This window comes from Argopecten irradians, chromosome 15 (assembly GCF_041381155.1).
Source record: "Argopecten irradians isolate NY chromosome 15, Ai_NY, whole genome shotgun sequence".
Classification (NCBI taxonomy): domain Eukaryota; kingdom Metazoa; phylum Mollusca; class Bivalvia; order Pectinida; family Pectinidae; genus Argopecten; species Argopecten irradians.
In genome coordinates this window covers 29244845-29270134 of record NC_091148.1, presented here as the reverse complement: position 1 = coordinate 29270134, position 25290 = coordinate 29244845, and the positions used below count along the sequence as shown (strand labels likewise).

The 25290-nt window shown below is 37.0% G+C and overlaps 1 protein-coding gene across 2 annotated transcripts; it reads right to left on the bottom strand.

The window, feature by feature from the left end:
- Positions 1 to 71: 71 nt before the first annotated feature.
- LOC138309803 (kelch-like protein 3) lies at positions 72 to 24671 on the bottom strand. 2 transcript variants are annotated; one of them, XR_011206327.1, is made up of 8 exons: positions 24491 to 24671; positions 19427 to 19996; positions 18327 to 18835; positions 17528 to 17756; positions 9600 to 9740; positions 8067 to 8259; positions 1532 to 7210; positions 72 to 1499 (listed from the first exon to the last, which is right to left on the bottom strand). XR_011206327.1 is itself a non-coding variant. In XM_069251020.1 (7 exons), exons 2-7 carry the CDS (start codon positions 19866 to 19868, stop codon positions 6988 to 6990), a joined length of 1737 nt encoding a protein of 578 aa, XP_069107121.1. In that variant the 5' UTR covers positions 19869 to 19996; positions 24491 to 24671; the 3' UTR covers positions 72 to 6987. The 2 variants fall into 2 exon arrangements, 1 of the variants encoding a protein (XP_069107121.1); XM_069251020.1 differs by having other exon boundaries at positions 72 to 7210.
- Positions 24672 to 25290: the final 619 nt, after the last annotated feature.

The following is a 25290-nucleotide window of genomic DNA, read 5'->3' as shown; positions in this document are numbered from 1 at the left end:
TTTATCACAGAATTTATTAAAGTACATTCCATACCAATGTAAGCAAAGACTTTATAAAGAATATCATGATATTTTAACAGCGCATAATTTTAATTAAAGCATAAACACTAACACTACATAACAATTTCTGTTTTATTTCCCTTGTAATCCCTTTATCCTTAGCACCTCAGTTCCACTATCTTGTATCTTATTGCTTCTAAAGCTAGCTGATAAAATATATTATTTTAATTTTGGCCGGATTTATCATGTATCAAGTTTTTTCCCCGCTAATATAACTAAGCAATCGAAACAGTATTGATATTCAGTATTTTAGTGCGATCACACATTTATTTTAACATAATCATTCAATAAACGGTATTTTAGAGCTTTACTTCATTTTTAATTAAAAGTTATAATTATTATATTATCAAAATTCAGATATGTATCCATTATCCTTTAAAAATGCATAGACCAGAATACAGATCCTTACAACCACTCCGTTCAACACAGGATCTGACAACATCCATAAGGGGTCATGTTCGGATGGCCTTTATACCACGTGTGCTTCATATCAAATGCAGTTTCTACACCTTGCTACATTGAAAACGTCATTTCGCCCAGTATACATAAACAATTAACTTTGTTGTGCTCTTTGGACGAGATGACTATATATACGAAAATAAATCTGACAGCTTTTTCAAACTATTTCGTCCCCAGTCATGATTCTGGCAGCAGCAATTTGATTGGTCATTTGCGAAGGTCACCAGAACGTGATCCCTAATGGGATGTTGTCAGATCCTCTTATCAAACGTAGTGATATTTAGGATATGTATTTTAATCAGATTGTTTACAATATGTTGTATTGTAAGCAAGCAACAGATATAAAGAGCAGCAGATCATCAATGGACTCAATAATATAGTTCAGTAAAAAGTGAATAAAATTTGTTCATGTCTTAATAAATATAAAGCTAACTTCGAAAGAAATTAAAAAAAAAAACATCACTGAACATTACAGCTATTGCACTAAACAAGTAAGGAGTGATAAACTAAATTCGAAATTGATCATTTCCACGTTGGTGAAGCTGATATAAAAGTTGTTCAATCTAACGTCCCCGAATAGGTAAATAAAAGTCAGGACAGAAACTGATGATAAATTTACCAATGACTCTACTGACCAGGCCCCATGACCATGAAACATTCTTAAGTTTAGTCAAAAACAACGTCAGAAAACGTCACATGTTATTTGTTTGACTAAGTCTAAAAAAAAAAGCCTAGGACTGTTTCATGATCCTGGAGGCAGAAAATAAATAAATCAAACTCCAGAAGGACCAATGTACATTAATATATAAGTATATACAAATCGTAATACATAAAACATATCCAGTAATCGTGAAAATTTTTCCAAGAAATAAGACAGCATGTAGTCCAAGATACTTCCCAACAAATTAGACAGCATATACAGCAAGATAAAGCAAGTCAATCACACGTGTGATATATCATGAAGAACTAGAGATTAACATCTCAGCACTCAATAAACAAATTCTAAAAACACAGACTTGATTGTATACACAATTAATAACGTCCAAACTCCTATTCTTTAGTGGTATCATCGAGTCAGCTACTGTTAATGACAGGAAATATATACAAAAATAATGAACTCACGTAATGCATGATTCACATACAAATTATAAAGAATAAAACCTAACACATGGATAAGTAAGAACTCGAGCCGTAACTATGTAAACAGGTTGGTATGTTTGGGCTGATTCTGAAGATTTTAAGTTTTCATCAAAACATCTTTACTGTCAATAAACTTATTGTAGCGTGTGATTTTGTTAAATCTAATTATTACAAATGTTTGAAGTATGAAAATGTGAAGTAAGGTAGCTACTAAGATAATCTTAATTTACATTTCTGAAACATAAAACCTCACAACCAAACATCATCCATCATCATGATAACATAAACACATAGCCTGAACACAGACACGGTGAGATACCTTAATTCACAAATATTGTAAACACGTAGTGCAATTAAATGAACACAGAACTGATGTTGAACACGTTCACGGTAACTGATTATTAGAATATAATTAATTTTCTCTTTGTATCTGGCTTTCTGATTGGCCTAATCATTTATTACATTCCATGATGAAAAAAAAATCCCAGAATGGCACGGAAACCCGACATTATCGTGACGTCGCAATTGAAACATTGACGTTGCGTATCGATTTGGAAAAATAATAATAATAATTTTTTCTGAAATGACTCATGTTTGTGACTTTTCTGAAATCAACACCGTATTGAGAAGTTAAGGACAGTTCATTTCTCCAGAGGGCAATGGCAATTTTCTCTCTGTTCTGAAGCCAATAATATAATTGAGTTAATTTGATTAACATTGTTTCTGGAAATGTATGATTCAACCCTAAACACTTCCTTTATAGAAATTCTGAATAGGTTATAACCAAACTTAAACCTACTTTGGGGAAAGGGAACAGGTTTGAATAAATTGTATCACTTTTTCGAAAGAACAGCATGTATATATATCATATCCACAGAACTATTGTAGGCATATAGAGATCCTCTGGAACTCTCGAATGATTTATAATTTTATTGATTAGTTAATGATACCATGGAACATGTTTTAGTTGTAGGTTAAAGCTCTGTGAAATTACAAAATCAATAACTGAAAAAGAAAAAAATTATATTAGAAAATACAACCATGGTTTAAACTAGCTCAACAGCTCACCAGCTCAAACTTAACAAACGGTTACTTTTAAATTAAGCAAAAAGAAGATATATAAAGGGTGATGTGCTCATTCTACTTAATATGAACTTTAATATAAGAACTAAGCCCAGTTTCATGAACATTCCTTATCTTTAATGAATTCCTCAAACTTAAAATTTTCTCATAGACAAGCATTAGAAAATATAATGATGAAATCTTAGGTTAAGGAGATTCCTTTAACATCCTATGGAGAATTTAAATTTAGGGAATTCCTTGAAGTTAAAATATGCTCGTGAAACTTGGTCCTGAGTTTTGAAAGCATTTGTTACATCAGCTAATATTTGTCATTTTATGAGGACTAGGAATACTGATTATTACATACTTACATTCCTACACAGATCTCTGATACCCATACCTCCAGTCTTACATCCCTACACAGACCCCTGATTACCATACCTCCAGTCTTACATCCCTACACAGACCCCTGATTACCATACCTCCAGTCTAACATCCCTACACACTCACCTGATAACCATACTTCCAGTCTTACATCCCTACACAGATCCCTGATAACCACACCTCCAGTCTTACATCCCTACACAGACCCCTGATAACCATACCTCCAGTCATACGTCCCTACACAGACCCCTGTTAACCATACTTCCAGTCGTACATTCCTTCACAGATCCTCAATAACCATAACTCCAGTCTTTCATCCCTGCACAGATCCCTGTTAACCATACCTCAAACCTTACATCCCTACACAGACCCCTGATTATCATATCTCCAGTCTTACATCCCTACACAGTCCCCTGATTACCATACCTCCAGTCTTACATACCTACACAGACCCCTGTTTACCATACCTCCAGTCTTACATCCCTACACAGATCCCTGATTACCATACCTCCAGTCTTACATCCCTACACAGACCCCTGATTACCATACCTCTAGCCTTACATCCCTACACAGATCCCTGATAACCATACCTCCAGTCATACGTCCCTACACAGATCCCTGATAGCCATACCTCCAGTCTAACATCCCTACACAGATCCCTGATAACCATACCTCCAGTCTTACATCCCTACACAGATCCCTGATTACCACACCTCCAGTCTTACATCCCTACACAGATCCCTGATTACCATACCTCCAGTCTTACATCCCTACACAGATCCCTGATAACCATACCTCCAGTCTTACATCCCTACACAGATCCCTGATAACCATACCTCCAGTCTTACATCCCTACACAGATCCCTGATAACCATACCTCCAGTCTTACATCCCTACACAGATCCCTGATAACCATACCTCCAGTCTTACATCCCTACACAGATCCCTGTTAACCATACCTCCAGTCTTACATCCCTACACAGATCCCTGTTAACCATACCTCCAGCCTTACATCCCTACACAGATCCTCAATAACTATACCTCCAGTCTTACATCCCTACACAGATCCCTGATAACCATACCTCCAGTCTTACATCCCTACACAGATCCCTGTTAACCATACCTCCAGTCTTACATCCCTACACAGATCCCTGTTAACCATACCTCCAGCCTTACATCCCTACACAGATCCTCAATAACTATACCTCCAGTCATACATCCCTACACAGACCCCTGTTAACCATACCTCCAGCCTTACATTCCTACACAGTTCCTCAATAACCATACCTCCAGTCATACGTCCCTACACAGACCCCTGTTAACCATACCTCCAGCCTTACATTCCTACACAGATCCTCAATAACTATACCTCCAGTCATACATCCCTACACAGACCCCTGTTAACCATACCTCCAACCTTACATTCCTACACAGTTCCTCAATAACTATACCTCCAGTCATACGTCCCTACACAGACCCCTGTTAACCATACCTCCAGTCATACGTCCCTACACAGACCCCTGTTAACCATACTTCCAGTCATACATCCCTACACAGACCCCTGTTAACCATACCTCCAGTCATACATCCCTACACAGACCCCTGTTAACCATACCTCCAGACTTACATTCCTACACAGATCCTCAATAACCATACCTCCAGTCATACGTCCCTACACAGACCCCTGTTAACCATACCTCCAGTCATACATCCCTACACAGACCCCTGTTAACCATACCTCCAGACTTACATTCCTACACAGATCCTCAATAACTATACCTCCAGTCATACGTCCCTACACAGACCCCTGTTAACCATACCTCCAGCCTTACATTCCTACACAGTTCCTCAATAACCATACCTCCAGTCATACGTCCCTACACAGACCCCTGTTAACCATACCTCCAGTCATACATCCCTACACAGACCCCTGTTAACCATACCTCCAGACTTACATTCCTACACAGTTCCTCAATAACTATACCTCCAGTCATACGTCCCTACACAGACCCCTGTTAACCATACCTCCAGCCTTACATTCCTACACAGATCCTCAATAACTATACCTCCAGTCATACATCCCTACACAGACCCCTGTTAACCATACCTCCAGTCATATGTCCCTACACAGACCCCTGTTAACCATACCTCCAGCCTTACATTCCTACACAGTTCCTCAATAACTATACCTCCAGTCATACGTACCTACACAGACCCCTGTTAACCATACCTCCAGCCTTACATTCCTACACAGATCCTCAATAACTATACCTCCAGTCATACATCCCTACACAGACCCCTGTTAACCATACCTCCAGTCATACATCCCTACACAGACACCTGTTAACCATACCTCCAGTCATACATCCCTACACAGACCCCTGTTAACCATACCTCCAGTCATACATCCCTACAGACCCCTGTTAACCATACCTCCAGACTTACATTCCTACACAGATCCTCAATAACTATACCTCCAGTCATACGTCCCTACACAGACCCCTGTTAACCATACCTCCAGTCATACGTCCCTACACAAACCCCTGTTAACCATACCTCCAGCCTTACATTCCTACACATTTCCTCAATAACCATACCTCCAGTCATACATCCCTACACAGACCCCTGTTAACCATACCTCCAGCCTTACATTCCTACACATTTCCTCAATAACCATACCTCCAGTCATACATCCCTACACAGCCCCCTGTTAACCATACCTCCAGTCATACATCCCTACAGACCCCTGTTAACCATACCTCCAGACTTACATTCCTACACAGATCCTCAATAACTATACCTCCAGTCATACGTCCCTACACAGACCCCTGTTAACTATACCTCCAGTCATATGTCCCTACACAGACCCCTGTTAACCATACCTCCAGCCTTACATTCCTACACAGATCCTCAATAACTATACCTCCAGTCATACATCCCTACACAGACCCCTGTTAACTATACCTCCAGTCATATGTCCCTACACAGACCCCTGTTAACCATACCTCCAGCCTTACATTCCTACACAGATCCTCAATAACTATACCTCCAGTCATACGTCCCTTCACAGACCCCTGTTAACCATACCTCCAGCCTTACATTCCTACACATTTCCTCAATAACCATACCTCCAGTCATACATCCCTACACAGACCCCTGTTAACCATACCTCCAGACTTACATTCCTACACAGATCCTCAATAACTATACCTCCAGTCATACGTCCCTACACAGACCCCTGTTAACCATACCTCCAGTCATACGTCCCTACACAGATCCTCAATAACCATACCTCCAGTCATACGTCCCTACACAGACCCCTGTTAACCATACCTCCAGCCTTACATTCCTACACAGATCCTCAATAACTATACCTCCAGTCATACGTCCCTACACAGACCCCTGTTAACCATACCTCCAGTCATACATGTGTGATTACCTTTGTATATTAGTTACAGCAATAGAGGACCTATACTTCATCACACCAGTGACTCTTATCGGACGGTCAACTCAACACTTGGCAGGAATAAGCAGAACTCTTCATGAATCAAAAGGTAAAGGTCAATTCAAAGTAAAGTTGTCCCTACACTCAACTAGGTATATCATTTCTCACTCCTATTTTATTATGACAAGCCTTTAACAGATCTTATAATGGTCACCACGTCTATCATATGGTACCATTTTGAGTTAGTTAATCAACTCTCTTCAAACTACTGAAGTCATCATTGATTTAAGGAACTATTTGAAGTTAAAAGAAATTGGTGAATTTTTGGCCATTTACGATTCACCTGTTACAAATAATGTATTTTTAACATCGGTTTTAAAATCATGATGTAAGTGATAACCTATGCCAGCTTTTATTCTAATATTCCTTAATTAGACCTACACAACAGCCGCTCCACAACCTGCCCGGCTCACAATCATGTTACTAAGAAAAGCCCAGCGATCCAGTTCAATATCGTAAACCTCCGCGCTTCGTAACCGACTTGTGCCATCAAACCCACCCATTAAATAAATCTTTCCATCGAATGCTGCTATTCCTGGCCAGGCTCTAGGTGTGTTCATTGATGATATTGTTGTCCACTGATTCGTCAGCGTGTTAAATCTGAAATTTAAAAAAATAAACAAATTACAAAAGATCACTTTCTACTCAGTCAGAAAATTACAGATTATTCAATATTTTGTGACAATTACAAACTAGAATTTTCAACCAGAAGGCCAACTTCTACAACCCCGCCCAGAACCCTGTTTTGTTACAAAAGGACATTACTTTGCAAAACATGGATGTATCGTAGTTAAGAGGAGTAGACCTTTAATGTGACAAAAGGCTGGATTTTGACCAGTATCAAACCACTCCGAGATCTAATTAATGATAAAGCAATATACCAAATTTGGTTGAAATTGGACAATAAATACTTCAGTTATGGAGCGGAAACCGTTTATTTATCTGTTTTGACAATTTTAAAAATCCCGTAACTTTTGCAAATATTGACGGATTTTAACAATTATCAAACTCATCCGAGATATCATTATTATAAAACAATATATAAAATTTGGTTGAAATTAGTCAATAAATATTTAAGTTATCGAGCGGAAACCATGCATTTATCTGTTTTGACAATTTTAAAGTCACGTAACTCTTGCAAATATTGACGGATTTAAAAACTTATCTGATAGCACATTGCATTATTGTTGAGAGAATCACATTGATATAAAGCAATATACCAAATTTGGTTGAAATCGGACAATAAATACTCAAGTTATAGCACGGAAACGGTTTCCCGGACTCCAACGCCAATGACACCGACATAGTGATACCTAAGTGTGGCCCTCGCGTTGCAGGTGACACAATAAACAGTATTGTGGCGGAGACTTTCAAGTTTATATAAATATCATGGACATATACTGGTGCTGTACACTTTCACTGGAATATGTTACTTTAGATAAGAATGAAAACTCACCTTTCTACCATATCCGTGTACTGGTCTGTATGTTTGTACCGTCCACCAAACGCGTATATAAAGTGTTCCACACTGACCAGTGCCAGTCCAGACCGAGCCTTCTCCATCTCAGACACAAAAGTCCACTCTTCTGTAGCTGGGTCAAAACACTCTACACTGGCCCGGTCAAGGTGTAAGATCTTATCATAGCCACCTGGAGAAATCAAGCATTACACGGACAAGGTTTAAGATCTTATCATAGCCACCTGGAGAAATCAAACATTCCATGGTCAAAGTGTAAGATCTTATCATAGCCACCTGTAGAAATCAAGCATTACACGGACAAGGTGTAAGATCTAATCATAGCCACCTGGAGAAATCAAACATTCCATGGTCAAAGTGTAAGATCTTATCATAGCTACCTGTAGAAATCAAACATTACATGGACAAGGTGTAAGATCTAATCATAGCCACCTGGAGAAATCAAGCATTACACGGACAAGGTGTAAGATCTTGTCATAGCCACCTGGAGAAATCAAGCATTACACGGACAAGGTGTAAGATCTTGTCATAGCCACCTGGAGAAATCAAACATTACATATACAGGATCTATAGAACTGGGTATGGTATGACTGATAGCTTCGCAGATAGAAAACTGCTACCGGTACTGTATAGTCGATCGTCAGGAATTATAACATTTTTCTAAATTCATGGTCAAGTTAATTTCAGAGAACTTAAAAACCCGCAAATATAATGGACATATTACAGAGCTAGCTCCCTTGTGGGTAGGTTACGATTGTTACATCATTATTTTTTAGTGCAATTCACATGGTTTTTGTCGTAAAGGATGATGTTATGCTCGAAAACACATGATGTCACAATCAATACCTACTTACAAAGGCAGATAACCCTGTAATATACAAAATCAGAATAGCTCATTACAGTTACAAGCTGATGTGTGTAGCTTTCAATACTCATCATTGCACACACATGTATAATACTGGTGAAATACCATCGGAAAACAATCCATGTCCATGTATAATGATCATAGAAATATGAAACTCTAAAACAAATAATACCTTATTGAACTTGTAATTTCACAAAAAAATAATGGATGAGAACAATTTTAATTTGAATCAAACATGGGGTCTATCAAGTAATTGTATGAATATCCACACAAAGTTTAAGAATGTTGAATATAAAATGATTATAAGGGCATCAAGTCGACCCTTGACTTTAGCAATATCAGGAGTCTAATCACAATTTCTCTGAAATCTTAAGTCAAAACATATGACAAAGAGAAATTTGTTCAAACTCAAGAGTCAAATCTGATTTTTGGCAGTCAAAAACATACTCTCAAGGGTTTGGAGTCTACTGGAAGCCCCGATTATGTATGCTGTGTATTGAAAGAATAATGAAATGTTGACGAATGTGTTCAATGGAATTGTAAATATGAAAGTTTACTTGTATTTACTAATTAATGAACAAAGATATATTTATAAAAAAAAAGATAAAAAAAAACTGTTATATTACACTATGTATCTCTGTATGTACCTGCCACATAGATCTTGCCATCACAGACACAGGTTCCAGCTCCGGCTCTCTTCCTCTTCATACTCGCTGCAAAACTCCAAACTTCCTGTCGCTGATCATACTTCTCAACGACACAGTAACTACACGATCCATCCTCCCCTCCTACAACGTAATGACAGTGATACCCCTATCTGTTAACGTTACTGCAGTGGTGGATCAGCATTTTAAATAAGCTCAGTTGAAATTATTTGTACATGTTTAATCATACAGTTTATAAACATATAATATACATGTATGTACAGTAAAACCCCTATAACTCGAACAGCAGGGGACCAGGTCAATAGTTCGAGGAATACGGGGTATTCCACTAATCCGAGGTTGGTCGCGATCGACAGTCAAAATGTCCGGTCTCAAACTATGACAAACAATGCACGACAATGACATTTTGATTACCCTATCTGTCAGCATTTTGGATTTCCTTATGTAAGTGTCTTATTGATAGCAATATCAAGTTGAATAAAATATGTATAACATAAATTCAGCGTTTGAAAAAGCTAACGACAAGGCCCTAAATCAAAATGCCATTCACAGCAGAGTAAGTGATCTTCATCTAGGTCAATGTACAATCCATATTGGTCAACAAGGAGTACATTTTCTATCATTTGATTATCAAAAATCATTTAAAACATTTACAAAATACATACTCACAATAAAGTTATTAACCAGCATATTTATGAACATAAGAAATGATATCTATAGATGTATATTTTGTAAAGCGGAACAAATTAGGTTACATGTGTTTACGAGTAAACTTACAAAATACAATTTACGGAAAAAGTTACGGAACGCACTGATAAAATGTACTTTGCATATCGTTTGATATTGTTTACATTTATCTATAAATAACATTGTGTTAGCCTGTCGAATGAAACCAACAAAGAAATTAATAACTTGTATAACTAGGCGGACGACAACAATATCTTCCGCCTTTTTTGTCATTTCACAATGAGTACTTTCTATTAACACGGATCAACAACTTCCGTATTTTTGTATTTACAACGAAGATTATTGCCAGAGAAACATCAATAACTTAATGCCTTTTCTGACATGTTCAAATAAAGTTAACATAAAACAACGACTTGTGATCGTGTAGGTAGGTAATAATGACACCGTTAATCCTTTAATTACCTAAAGGCTTAATTGACACACCAACTGTACATGTCGGTGGTGCAGTCAGGTGTGACACAGGTAAAAAAATCTCAAGGCCCGAACAACCGTTCGACGAATACATGGGTAAATACTATGTATTTGATGAAACGGGGACATATTTCTGTTCGAGGAATAAGGGGTATTCTACGAATATCCGGGGTTTTGTTACATAGATTATATAGGGACACAGTCGGGACCGTACGACCAGTTCGACAAATAGGGGGTATTCGAGGAATCCGGGTTCAAGTAAGAGGGGTTATACTGTAGTTGAAAGATGCCCTCAATAGTATTTAATTTATAAATAAAATCAAAGTAAAACCACAAATTTCTAATAATTATGACAGTTTAGATATCAGTCACATTGTATAGGGGATTTCAGAAAAGATGGCGTGACGTCACAGAAAGTTTACATCTGGGTCCTCAAAGGTACAAAATAACAGATATGTACATCCCTGCATCATAATCGATACTTTGTCAAAAGTTTACGCTTTCATACTTGCAAATTCTGATTTTGAAATGGTTTCTTATTGTTTCACAGGTTACGGATGTTAACATTTTTATATTTTCATTTGTTTATTGCTAAATTTTAGTGTCGAAGCCACCTATCGAAGCGCTGCCGGGCCATCACACGTAGGCCTACCCGGTTTTGTTAATACGTATAAATTCAGGTTGTGAAAAGGTGTTTATGAAAAGATGATCTATTTCAATTTATAATGTTTCTGTTATACATGAAAAACTGTTCACAATACGATATGATATAAACAAAACGTGCACCTGACCAGACCACGGCCGCTCGTGTATGGCTTCGTCGCTGGTAGATCACCGCGCGCAGGCCACAGCATTGTTGGGGAAATAAATCATATTAATAATTACCAACACTTTTATCTCAAAAAGTGCTTGTTTAAGATATATACTCGTTATTTAATATGTACATGTTGTTTTAATGGAATACTCTTGTATCATAACAAAATTACGAATAGTAATTAAACTACTGTTTTACAGTATGACTGCCGATCTCGTAAAATGATATGGTGAAATCGTTCAGTTTTCATGCTGCAGATTTCATTTTTAATATTTTATTTTCAGTCGCTTTTATGCCATGGACTGCTGTGTTAAGTCTCAAACTGAAGTGGAATTACTTTTAGATAATTGGAATACATATTAGGTAGACTTCATTTAAATTGATATACATGTAAATTACAGATCGTAGTACTGTAAATGCCGACCAGGATACATTGCGCACGACTTCGAGAATCCTAAATACTCAAAGTTTTGTTTAAAAATATGATAAAAAGAATAAACCTACAAACTGACTCATTTGTATGTTATAAACTAAATCCCAAAGTTGATGACAAAAAAATAACCAGAATACGTAATTTAATGACACTGAAAATGGACGAAATTCGGGTTCTCGGCTGTACTGTTATGGCTACCGTGGGCTTGGGGTAATCTACGAAAGCAAATGTTTAATTTTGCACTAATCACACATCGTAAAGTGTTTTATCAAGAAACACTTCGAAAGCAGTAATTATATTTTGAGGGACTTTGAATTTAATTTGTAATTTCAAGTTGATATTTGCAATATATCTGTCAATGTTCATATGTAATGGCGACCGTGTTTTCTCGTAGCCGTCGAAAATGGAGTATAAACAGAGTAAAATATATGAATACTATATGTTTAAAGTGAATAGTCGGGCAAAGAAAACCAGTCTAAATGCGTTCATTGGCCTTCCAAAAGTTCTCACATATTAATACGACGGTCAAGTTCTGCTTAGTTTCCCAGTTATGACCATTAAAGTAAAGAAAAGTTGAAAGCATTGAAAGCGAGGCTGCGTGGAAATGTAACCACGGACATAGTTAGCCGGGAGGACGTTTTAGAATTCCCATACTTTAAATTAATTTCTTCGTACGCAGACAGATCTTGACGAGAGATTTTATTTTTTCCATTTCATAAGAAATTATACTGGATACATTCACACCATTTTTACTGACTTTAGCCATCCTTGCCCGACTGTTCACTTTAAAGGAGGTGTTGCATATAGGGTGAAAATCCGACCACGATAATTTTTTGATTTTTGAATTTAAATCAGTTAATTGCATTAATGCACATATGTCTATAATACTTAAAACCCTATTGGACCATAATTAGGACTACAGCGCCCCCTACATTAACACTGGTAAATTTAAAGCCTTTTGGGCCTTTTACCTGGCATAAGTCATAGTAAAAACACTTAAATCTCGTTTTTCTTATGATTAAAAATACCACATAAAATTGCCTTTTTAACGACGTATCACACTTGGCTGTATCCAATATCATTTTATCACAAATGAAACGTTAATATCAAATTTGACATAAAATACAAATTTTTGAAGTTTTCAATTTTTCATTTAAGCAACCGAATAAGTAAGGCACTGCTCGAGTACCCTAAAAGTTTGATGTTTAAAATTATATTCAGGTTATCATCGTTTCACCATAAACAGCTCAAGTTGATGAATCACTGGATATGCCACGTTTTTTTTTAGGTTTATTTCGTCTACCCCCTGTTTTTCCATAATATCAAAGTACTGAGAGTACACTGTCAAATATTACCGACTTTACTGTAAGAGTAGAATGTGATGATGAGTTGCGTATTTCAACCAAGCCTTGAAATTATTATCATAAAATCATGTTTATAATATTTTTCAGAAATTCTACTTATCTGTTTTGAAACAGTGGGACATATAATACTGATAGTTATGATTTAACATATACACAATGCCATATTGCATTCCAGAAACTGTATAAGCATTAAGGTAATAAATGTGACAGTTTGTGTCCTTTGCCCACTGTTAAAGGGAATTATCAATGTTGCCATCGTCTCAGTTAGGGTGTTAGAACTGCACTTGTTATACCCATTGCATGATCGTAAAAGGCGACTAAATTTGGTACCTTTTTTGCTAGCGTCAATCAGACATCAGACGAGGCGCTATGGCTCATTTTACCTTTAGTATCGCCAAATAATACCACCAAAAAGTTTACCAGGCACTGATTACAAGTTATTTCTCATCCAACATCCTTCATGAAAGCGCATGCTTTCTAGATTATCTAATGAAAGTTCTAGAAACGCTCTAAAAAGTTCTAGAACAGTTGTTCTACAACGGTTCCAGAACGGTTCTACAATGTTAAATGAGACTTTTTCAGAAATGTTCTGAAACTATTCTAGAAATGTTCTAGAACTGCTCCAGTTTTCAATTCCAGAATATTTCTAGAATTGTTCTAGAACATTACTCTAGAACAATCTAGAACAATTTCTAGAACACTGTTCTAGAACAATTCTAGAACACTGTTCTAGAACCGTACTAAGGCATCGTTCTAGAAAACGTTGTAGGACGATTGTAGAATTCCTTTAGAATAATTCTAGAACAGTTCTAGAACTGTCCTAGAACTCCTCCAGTTTCCAATTCAAGAATTGTTCAAGAATTGTTCAAGAACATTATTCTAGAACGATTATAGAACACTGTTCCAGAACAGTTCTAGAGCATCGTTCTAGAAAAGTCTCATTTAACGTTGTAGAAAGATTCTATAATTCCTTTAGAATAATTCTAGAACAGTTCTAGAACTCTTTCCAGAACCGTTCTGGAGCAGTTCTAGAACTGTTCTAGAAATCCCTGCAGGGATATAAGCAACATATTCCCACCCAGTCACATTATACTGACAACAGGCGAACCAGTCGTCCTACTCCCTTAATGCTGAGCGCTAAGCAGGGTGTAACGTGTGTTTCTGCCAGGTGACAGAACCCAGAACCTACCTCACAGGGGCGAGCTCTCAACCGAAGGCCAAACGTGAGGCGGTGTCAAGGAAGACGTTAGGAAGTATAAATAATTTAAGTTAGGAAGAAGAGATGCTATGATACGATCCTAAATTTAGTCGCCTTTTACGATCATGCACTAGGGGCAGTAGGTACAATTTTCACGCCCTACCTGCAGGACCGCGTTTTCATCGTTAGTTCATTTTAATGTCATAAGGTCATCTAACCCGAAGGGTCAGGATGACCTATAGTCTCCATGCTTTGTCCATTGTCGTGCGCTGTACGCATTTCGTCGTTCGTATAATATACGAACATATATATATAACAAGTATATATATAATTCTCAATATTCGAAAGGCCCAAGAAACTGATGTTAGGCATGTAGAATGCTGGAATGATGGACCACCAAGTTTGTGGAAATGAATTACCTTGACCTTCATTCAAGGTCACAGAATTTAAAAAGGCTAAATCATTAAACGATTTCTTGTGTAGAACTAAGATACCTAGATACCTGATATAAGGCCTGTAGTATGCTGGCATGAAAGACTACCAAGTTCATTTAAGGTTACAAGGGTTAAATAGGCTAAAACCTTTAAACGACTTATTGTGAATAACTAAGAGGCACATAGGAATCTGATATTGGGACTGTAGAATGATAGCTTAAACGACTACCGAGTTTGTTCAAATAAATGACCTTGGACTATCTTCATGGTCGCATGAGTCAAATAGACTAAAATCTTTAAACGACTTCTTGTGAATAACTAAGAGGACTAGAGACCTGATATTGTACATGTAGCATGTTTGGGTGAAGGGCAAATGTTCCTAAATCATCTTGCCCGATAGGTCAGGGTGACCTAAAGTGATCGTACTTCGTGCGCTGCCGTTCATAAACTTTTCATTCAAACAACTTCTTCTCAATAACTGAAAGGCATTAAAACTTGATGTTAGACCTAATGTATTCTCAAATAAAGGGTTACAAAGATGTTTGTGAAATTAATGACCTTGACGTTAAATGAAGGTCACAGGGTTCAAATTGGCAAACATAAACGACTTCTTGACAAAACTAAGACGCCTTGCAGTATGCTGGAATAAAGGGCTTCAGACAGGTCAAATGTATGAAAAAGCTTTTCAATATGTGAAAGGCCTTAAGAACTCAGATAGTGGGTCTGTAAAATTCCGCATGATTTGTTTACTTGACCTACTTTCATGGTAACCTTTTTTTAACTATATCAGACACCAAGAACGTCAATTGAAGAGTTCCTAGCGTGCAATATATTATTTGGTGCCCCAAAAAAGTTGAACAATTTCAGTCCACTCGATTCTTTTTCCATTACTGTTTAGTTTTACCATGTTTTATTGTGTGAATAATAGTCAGACATGGGCTGTTTGACTCACGAAATAAATCCTAGTTATCCATGACATGTAATAGACATCAAAACAACAGTATATCGTTTGAGAAATGTCTAAGTTCAACATAAAAGTTACATCGAAATATGTTTCGCTAAACGGAACATTTGCTTAGTAATAAGTAAATAAACCCATGAAGACAGAAATAGGAAATGCTTCTGACGATTGGTGTAGGAAATATAAGTCATATTGACCTTATTTTGCTTTATGACACAACGTATTGTCTAGTTCAATATATGACCCTAAAATTAATATTTTGTGATATATAGGCAAAACAAGTTTTTATTTAGATGTAGGTCAAATGTCAGTTTAATCGAACTTTGGTACACCAACTTACATGGGATACGTTTTATTCAACTATGACGTCGCTAAAGCGGCTTTTGATACATGATAGAGCCGAGAGAAGGACAGCTTTCGTTTAACATTTTTAACTCTCAGTACTTTGATATTGAGTAAGAAATAAAGGGGGTAGACGAACAAAAGTGCCAAAAAGTCGGCATATCCAGTGATTCATCGGCACAATATTTTCATGAGTCAAGAAATGATATATGAAGATATTTTTGATTGCTAAAATTTTAGGGTACTCGGGGTTTGTCATTGTTATCTAAGGAATTAATTAAAAACTAATGAAATGAAATTGCTCTATTTTCATGAAAAATTAAGAGCAAAACTGGAAATTGCAAGAAAACCCCAACAGATCTGTTGAAGTATTGTATATCGTTAAAAAGATAATACGAAATGCTATGTTATTACACCAAAATAATTTATCTTTGGGTTTTGTATGCCTAAATATGATACATTAAGGCGCACAAGTAGGAATCGGACGTAAAACTTACAAAAGGTGGAGCTGTAGTCGCATGATTAATCTATTCATGGAATAAGTACTGTTCCGATACGTATTATGTGCCGATTGATGTATTCGCACCAAAAAAAACAAAAATCGATCGTGGGCGGCCATGCAACACCTCCTTTGTATAGTATTATAAAATATTTTTATTTACACTTTTTGAAATGCAAATAACGCAATAGTTCTCGGATTGGCGTACTATTTATTACAATAAAATGTAAACAAACATCGCAAGTCGCTGTGTTCCCACAATGTTTATGTGTACAGATATAAGAGTTGTACCTTTGAGCGCCCGGATGTACCTTTGTGTGACGTCATCGCCATCTTTTCTGAAATCTCCTATAGTAAGAACTATATAATGTACATAAATATTACATTATTTTACTGACCAAACAGGATGAATATAGTGCTAAGGTATCTTTGTTTCATGTAGGTAAAGGTCAATCATTAGAACCAATGTTTTAGCCCCAGGGCCTTCATCTAAGCATGCTATAGGAAATACTTATTTACAAGACAGTCAAAGATTTCAGCTCATTTGACCTTTATGACTTTTAATGAACAAACTCTGAATACCACCATGGCATGCTACAGGTCTCAGATGAAATATTTCCCTTGGGCCAGCCCTCAACAAAAACCCCATCTTTGTGGTGTAAATAAACACACTTATCACTAATGAGACCACAGAAATAACAACTTACCTATAGCATATAGCATCCTCCCAATAGCTACACACGCCACAAAGGAGCGGGCGATCTTCATTTCTGGTTTGGGTATCCACTGTCTAAGGACAGGATCGTAACACTCCATACAGCGGAGATAGAGGGTGTCCTCCTGTGTGTCAGCTAGAGCACATTCTCCACCAACGGCGTACAACACACCGTCAACGCTGACAGCTCCAACTGCCGTACGGGCGATGTTCATATTCGTCTGGAAAGTTTTACAATTTCACATACACTAATGATGTGTAATGATTCAGTGGTAATGGGCTAGGTTTTCATTTATAAAGACTTTTATCAAATATCACCAGCACTATTCATGTCAGTCAGTTAACTAACAAAAGATCATATATCTCACAAACTTATGCTTGTTTAAAAAGAATTAAGTTGTCTTCCTTTACTAGATTTTGCATGACAACTATGATCAGTAAATTAAAGTGTGACCAATTCCCCTGTGTTGCAAAGTCATAAGTTTAGCCAACAACATCATGAAAATACAAATTGTAATTCCACTTCCCAATATGATGCTCTGCAATGATAAAGCACATACATAACATCTTAGAGCATTGAAGGGGAGCAGAATTACTAGTCTTATCTTAATCATATAGGAGTTAACCTAAATATGTGACCTAGAGAATAATGAACATTTCACAATGTCTATGAAATCATTACTTTTTCTATATCTTTATCATTTATGTTTCAAAATAACTTTGTCTGACAGTAAAACAACTATAAATAGTACTCTAGTATTTCTTAGTGTTATATTGGTAAAATATCTTACCACAGTGTTCCACTGGTCAATCAGGAAGTCATACTTCTCCATACTCTTCAGCTGACAGTCTGTACTGTTACGACCTCCCATCACATAGATACACGGAGGCTGGGCACGAGGGGTTACCAAGGTCAAGGCTGCCTCATCATGATGCATATTTATAGCTTTACTAATCAGCAACTGACACTTCGGACAATTCTTAACAAATTCAAATTTGAGCACAACATTTTCTAGGTAGTTGAGTCCTAAGAGAGGAAGTTTGACATACTGCAGTAGGTTACAGGCCACGGGCGTCCTGTTGGCCTCGTCACACTGAAGCCAGGCGCACACCGCCTCTAACACCTGGTGTTCATTGGTCACCTGTAACTTATCACTTTTTAACAGTGAGAGTAGTCGCTCCTCTGACAACTGGAAGAATTCCTCGTAATGCATGACCTCCAGAAAGTTCTGGTAGATATACTGTCTGGACAGCGAGTCCAAGTCTGTACACATGTATAAATCAGCTAAGAAGTTGATACCTGAAACAGTCAGAAAAAAACATATAGAGCGTAACTTGTTTTACGGAGAAGAAACCAGAAATGTTTACACACAAATAATTGTTAAATCATAATTTATTTGTGTTTTAAGCATAGATATAACATGCAGGTTTTTAAGTTTGCAAACAAAATTTATTTCATAACCCGATAAAATTTAAGAAACAGTGACATCAATGCTTATAATTAATTTTTCACGCTACTTGATGAAATAAAATATGTATAAACATACAATTCCATTGATGTTCCAAGGCATTACACAACAAATCAATATACGTCATGATAACATTAGGTTTTCACATCATTCTCAGATTTTTTCCTTATAGAGGTGTGGAGAAATAGAACCATAGCGAATCAGAAAGTCAGATTTTGTATGAAAACAAACAAATATTAACTATATCTGAATGTCAGCAGGAAACTATCGATATTTCAGTCAGCTGATCTTTAACTTATGTGAATTAGTTTTATCAAGAACAAGAAAATAATGTTTGGATCCAAGTATCACAGGTTTAAGGTAACCAGGTCATGGTGTTATTACATACATTACTGTTTCTGAGATTGACATAAGCTATTTACCTAGGCAGTTTGAGGCTGTAAGCTGTGATTGAAGAAAAGTAGAACATGATTTCCGTAAATGGTGTAGACCGAGTAGACTGGCTCCCTGTAGAATACCCTGAACATTGTCTACTGTTATTTCTATCTCACTGGTATACATGAACTCCAGCAGTAGTTCCATCGCCCATGCCTCCAGGCCCCGAATCTGTACATGTTCTTGTTCTGACTCCTGCATCCCGTTTGTAAACATGGCCAGTAGATAGGGGCTACATCCACATAACACGACCTTGTGAGCGTCAAAGTCTCGCCCCTCCACCGTGATGACAACATCACACAGCATGTGTCGCAGTCGCAAGTCATGCATGACTGTAAATGCATTTTGCGGCTGACTGTTTATCGTAAACCGTCTTGAGTCTATCATAACGGAGTTGTTATGATCTTTGGAAAATTGAGCCACTTCCATCCATTCACCTAGACGACTCCTCTCAAGTGTATTTAGTTTACTGACACAGTCCTGTACTCTACATCATAGCACACGCCTCATCTCTGGTATCATTCTCATCAAGACAAACGTAAAACTTGGTTAAATACCTGTAATTAAATGGTCATGACATCACATTACTCAGGATAAAAAAGCAACTAAGGACGCTAATATGCAAGCATGCCTTGCATTATGTTTTGGTGAATGAAAGAAATATATTAGTAGAAGGGTAGAAAATGTAGCGACAAAAATCAGTATTCCAACAAGGGACGTCAGGACACTAGCAAAGTGCTCTACCACTGAGCAACCTGGTCACCGATGATCGACCAAGTCCAATCCCGCTACACTCCTCCCTCCTTTTTCAAAGTCTTCCCCCTCGTAGACATAAGAGACCCTTATACCACCACAGTTGGCATTTCAGTTGGACGCCAAATTTGTAACAGGATAGGAGAAAATGTAGGGACCAAACCAGGATTTGAACCAGGGACCTCTGAACACTAGCTGAATGCTCAATAGCAGAGCTACCTGTAGGTCACCAATAATTGACCTAGTCTAATAAACTTATAACCAGCTTCAAACTGTTCAAAAATACATATGTACAAGTATGTACATTTATAGCCAAACATTTAAAATTAAGACTTATCTGGATGTACACTGCTCTCTGGGATTGAAGGCAACCCCAATCACATTCGATGACAAAATTAGTAACTTGTGACGCATAAATAGGTTGGACACAACCCTGTGTATGGGGATCCCGGAGCAGTCGTGCATTTGAGTAACCATTTTCCATTTGGGTATTTAAATGATTACTAAAATGGGTAACTGTTACTCAAAGTGAAGCATTAGGAGTGGGAATGACTTAGTCTGTGATGTTACCTTTTTTCATCGCTAGTCCTTTGGATTAGTTAACCCCAAAATTTTACTAATCGTAGTGTTTCCCACAGGAAAAAAAAGGGCATGGCGCTGGGTTTTGAAAAAGGCACTTTGACTGCGATACATAACCAGCAGAGGAGCACAAACGTTATATCGACAATTTCCAATACAACGGAAAATCTTTAAAACTGTCTTGTTGTTTATTTAATTCTGGTTCAACTTAATATCATTTAAATGCTTTAAACTCTCTGAGTTGCTAAGTAATATCAGGACATCTATTCAATTATTCTGAGTGAAAAAAAAAAAATTTGAAAATTGTAATCTGCCGATCATATGATCATGACTATAATTGATTAACAAGAAAGATCTAAATTTCATTAATATTAATTAAAAGAATGGGAAAATGCATAAATATATTCCTTTATTTCAATCCAATAACCTTTATTTCAATATATATCTTTATTTAAATATCAAAAATACTGTGTTGATTTGAATAAGATAACATGTTTCATAATAATGGGCAATTAATTAAAATAATGTTCTAAATTTACAAGCACTAAATTAAGAAAATACAGATAATTGTTAGAGTAGTATTCAATATATTTCAATTTAGTCTGATAGAGAAAAATTGATTTCTTTTTAATTTGATTTATTTTAATTTCTTTGCTATTAATACACCCAAAATGGCGGCCATTACGATTGCAAAGCTGGTGACAGCCATCAGATTTAGATAGGCCTATTAATAGTGATGTATAATCGGTTGAAAACTGTAATCGATCATCGGTTGAAATCGGTTTGTGCTTCCGATGCGACTTTTCTGACTATAATCGGTTCTGAACTATTTCTTTTTTGTGCATACTTTTTTTACTGGAAATTACTAATTATGCTGGTGAACTTGGTGTTGCACATGTATATAAACATAGATGTCTAATAAATTGATATATCAATATTGCACATGTAGTTATTTACTGCTTTCTATTACTCATTGGTTCTTAATTATGTATAGTCACCCTCTGGCTTTTGTAACATAACATGAAAGCATGGTGAGTGTTGTGATGCATGTTCATTTACCAGGTACTTTTAGCATTAAATAACCTTGGGGTTCCAACTAGTGTAGAGAGTTGTCACAAATCCTCAAGTAAGTGAAGTAACACAAATACAATCAGTTGTAAAGGTCAATTTAATTTATTAACAATCTAATAGCAATAGGCATCACTTGCCATCAAAATAAACTTGGTGAAAACAACAAATAACAGAAATAAACAAACTTAACAAAAGAAAAAAAGAAAAAATAAAGGAAAAATGCCAGACTTAGAACTTTATCCGATTAATCGGTTACGGGAAACCAGAACCGATCATTGACATCGGAAGGCTCTAACAAGTCGTCAATCGATTATATCCGATGATCGACCCACCACTACCTATTAAACATTAAAAACGTAAGTAAATCATTTACAGTTGTAATCAGTATTTGTTTTTGAAGTAATGCTCACTAGCTGTAGTCATAAAACTTATTGAAAGGCCAGCTGATTGTTTTCTAGGCTGCCGATCAGCTGCTTGACTTAGCTTACGTAATACACAGACCTGAAAGTGACACCACAAGCCAAGGTTGAAATAGCCCAAAGCTGCTAATTAGGGCCACTGGGGTGTTGGTCTGGGGTCAGGGAGTGGTCACACCTCGTTTGTCTACTTAATTATCAAGCCACTGCCTGGTATTTTGGTAGTTTAGTAAAAGTGTTGGGGACAAACAGGGCATGGCGTAAGGTTTTAGGGGCATGGCGTCAGGTGAAAAGGGCACAGCGCGGCGCCATGCTTATCGGGGCTGTGGGCAACACTAAATCGGGCTACTTAAGCACTAGTCCGAAATAAATATACAGCTGTTTTGCTTCAGCGCTTTGGTCATCAAATGTTTATGCTTTTTGACCCAAAGTAGCCCGAGATACTCTGGCCCTGACACCAGACTTAGACACTATGACAGATAGTGTCTGGTTTAGAGCGCAGTAGTACTCGAAAACCTGGAATAAGCCGACACCCGTTTGGTATCGGGCCGGTCATCTCCGATTCAGGCTACTTACAAAATATTACCACCGAGAATCGCCACTTTCCTTGGTCTTTTCAACAAATGGATAATTTATCTTCTCATAGCCATCCATTTCATCACGAATGCACGTTCTATTGTGTCAACACAGTAGTTTCGTTTTCGCAGCTTTAAATTTCCCTCGTCGTCATCGCCATTTTCTAGTAGTATGCAAATCCCCTTAATCTCGACGGATTGTAATATTTGGGTAGATATAACATTCATTTGTTGAATAGACTAAAGTCAGTGGTGCTTCTCGGCGGTCAGCTGTATCAGAGATGACCTGGTCCGATACAAAACGGTGTCGGCTTATTCCAGGTTTTCGAGTACTACTGCGCTCTGGCCCTAAACCAGACACTATCTGTCATAATGTCTAAGTCTGGTGTCAGGGCCAGAGTATCTCGGGCTAGACCCAAAGTAGTCTGGATGCGTTCATGAACGCAAATTCTAACAAACTGATGCATCTGGACTGCATTAATGGAATACACAATTAAAACGTGTTGAAATGCAGACAGGAAAACAATACATGAACTAATCGAATTAAACACGCTTTGGCAGATAATGAACATGAGAAGAATGACAACATTGTTCTCGTATGAGTGACCACTACCAGGTTGTAACATTTTCACAATCACGATCTGACCACAGGGCCATGTAAAGTTTCTATATGAAAAAATAGCCAGAAATACATATAAAATAACATTATATGTATTTCTGGCTATTTTTTTTTCATATACAAAAATACATGTATACATGGCTGTAATCCAATAATATTAGATCTCGATATTGAGAAAATTCTGATGTGCAATATCGAGATCTAATGCCCGAACCCTATACGAGTCTTCGCAAGTTCCGCCCTCGAATTAGAGCGGAACTTTGACGCTTAATTACCAAGTGAAAAACTCACCATAATGTCAAAAAACATGTATAGCGTGAATCAGTAGTTATCCATGAACACATCCTGGTATAAGAATAGGTATGACATAACATTAATCCAAGGAATAATCACACATTTAAGAGCTGACCCATAGCATCGCTGTATAATCTAGGTTAATTCATATTCAAATTTTCGTCACTTCCGGTTTATCAAATTATAGTACGGTGTATCAAATGGAAAGATAATATTAATAATGGTAACCAAGGTTGTTTACATGCACGGAAAAAAAGATTTTTTACTAGTTCTGATTGATTATGGAAATATTTAAATAAATTAATGCATTTTAGTCGAAATACTGCAAAATATTTCATAGATAATGATACTTTTACTTTCCGTCACCATTCCGTAATTTGTAACAACCGAGTAAAAATGGCGACCGGGTAGACTTACAAATAGTGGTGGGGGTATAGAAATGTCTAAATTCGGTATAACAGTGCAATGGTGACGTTTTGAATTTTGGATTTAACATGATTTGGGATAATTCTTCCAGGGTATAAAAGGTTAGTGTGAACACAACTTGAAATTTTGAATTTATATCGAGCCCATTTCTGCGCCGTGTGAATCCTGCCTCGATTGTTAGAGGTTAGACACGACGTAATGATCAAAAGTGTCTCGTCGTGCTATACCTCTAACATACATGTATACATGGCCCTGTGATCTGACGATATTAAACACGCAGCTAATATAATTAGCCAGGGTTTGTAACAATATACTTACTGTCTGTATACAACGTTCCTGATCAATGTGGTTATATCTAAGTCAGATGAAACCTTTGCAGCATGTTAAATATGCAGACGATCTAAATCTCTTTCTCACAGTGTTTTTATTTTTCTGTCATTGGAAATACCGGAAGTGTTCAATAACAACTTCCGGAGTCGACGGTTTGCGGGATCGGGCACGAACGGCCCGGATAAGACAACGCGGCAAAATCGGACAGGATCGGAGTAGAGAAAACATTTTAATTATGGTTATGAATTATATTCAAGTGCAATAAATACATTTAAAACCTAAAAAAAACCCTTAAAATCTACGCCAGAATTTCCTTGGACTAATTCTGCGGACTGTCCATGCCAGGATTTCTTACCGTACCTCGTGTTGGACAGTGTGTGTGTTCTCATTCCAGAAATCTCTATATAAATGAGAATGTTACAATTTTAGAAACTCTAATGTGAACACATGAATCATTTTTTCTGGATTATATCACTTGCCTGAACAGCACCATATTCTTTAAAAAATTTAGTATCTGCTTTGCTTAGTCCTTAGCATAAAGGGAGTGGGACAACTGGTTCGTCCGTTTTCAGTATAATGCGTCCTGGTGCATGGATATGCTATCGGGTGGCGCTGCCGATATGTTTCAGTGATATAGTACTATAAAATGACCAACAAAGACACGACACGAACATACCGCAGCCTCTAAAATTACAGTTACGCATCACACAAACACACTACATACCGGAGAAGCCGTCCTTAAAGGGCTGTTAATAGGACATTACTAACCAAACCATTCATGTGTAACA

Bases quoted from the DNA above. Each gene is read 5' to 3' on its own strand.
- LOC138309803 (XM_069251020.1), bottom strand. From the start codon at position 19,868: ATGGAAGTGGCTCAATTTTCCAAAGATCATAACAACTCCGTTATGATA. The intron at 18,836-19,426 runs GTAAATAGCTTA...TGACTGTTTCAG, and splicing joins TACAGCCTCAAACTGCCTAG to GTATCAACTTCTTAGCTGAT. The intron at 7,211-8,066 runs GTGAGTTTTCAT...TTTAAATTTCAG, and splicing joins TACACGGATATGGTAGAAAG to ATTTAACACGCTGACGAATC.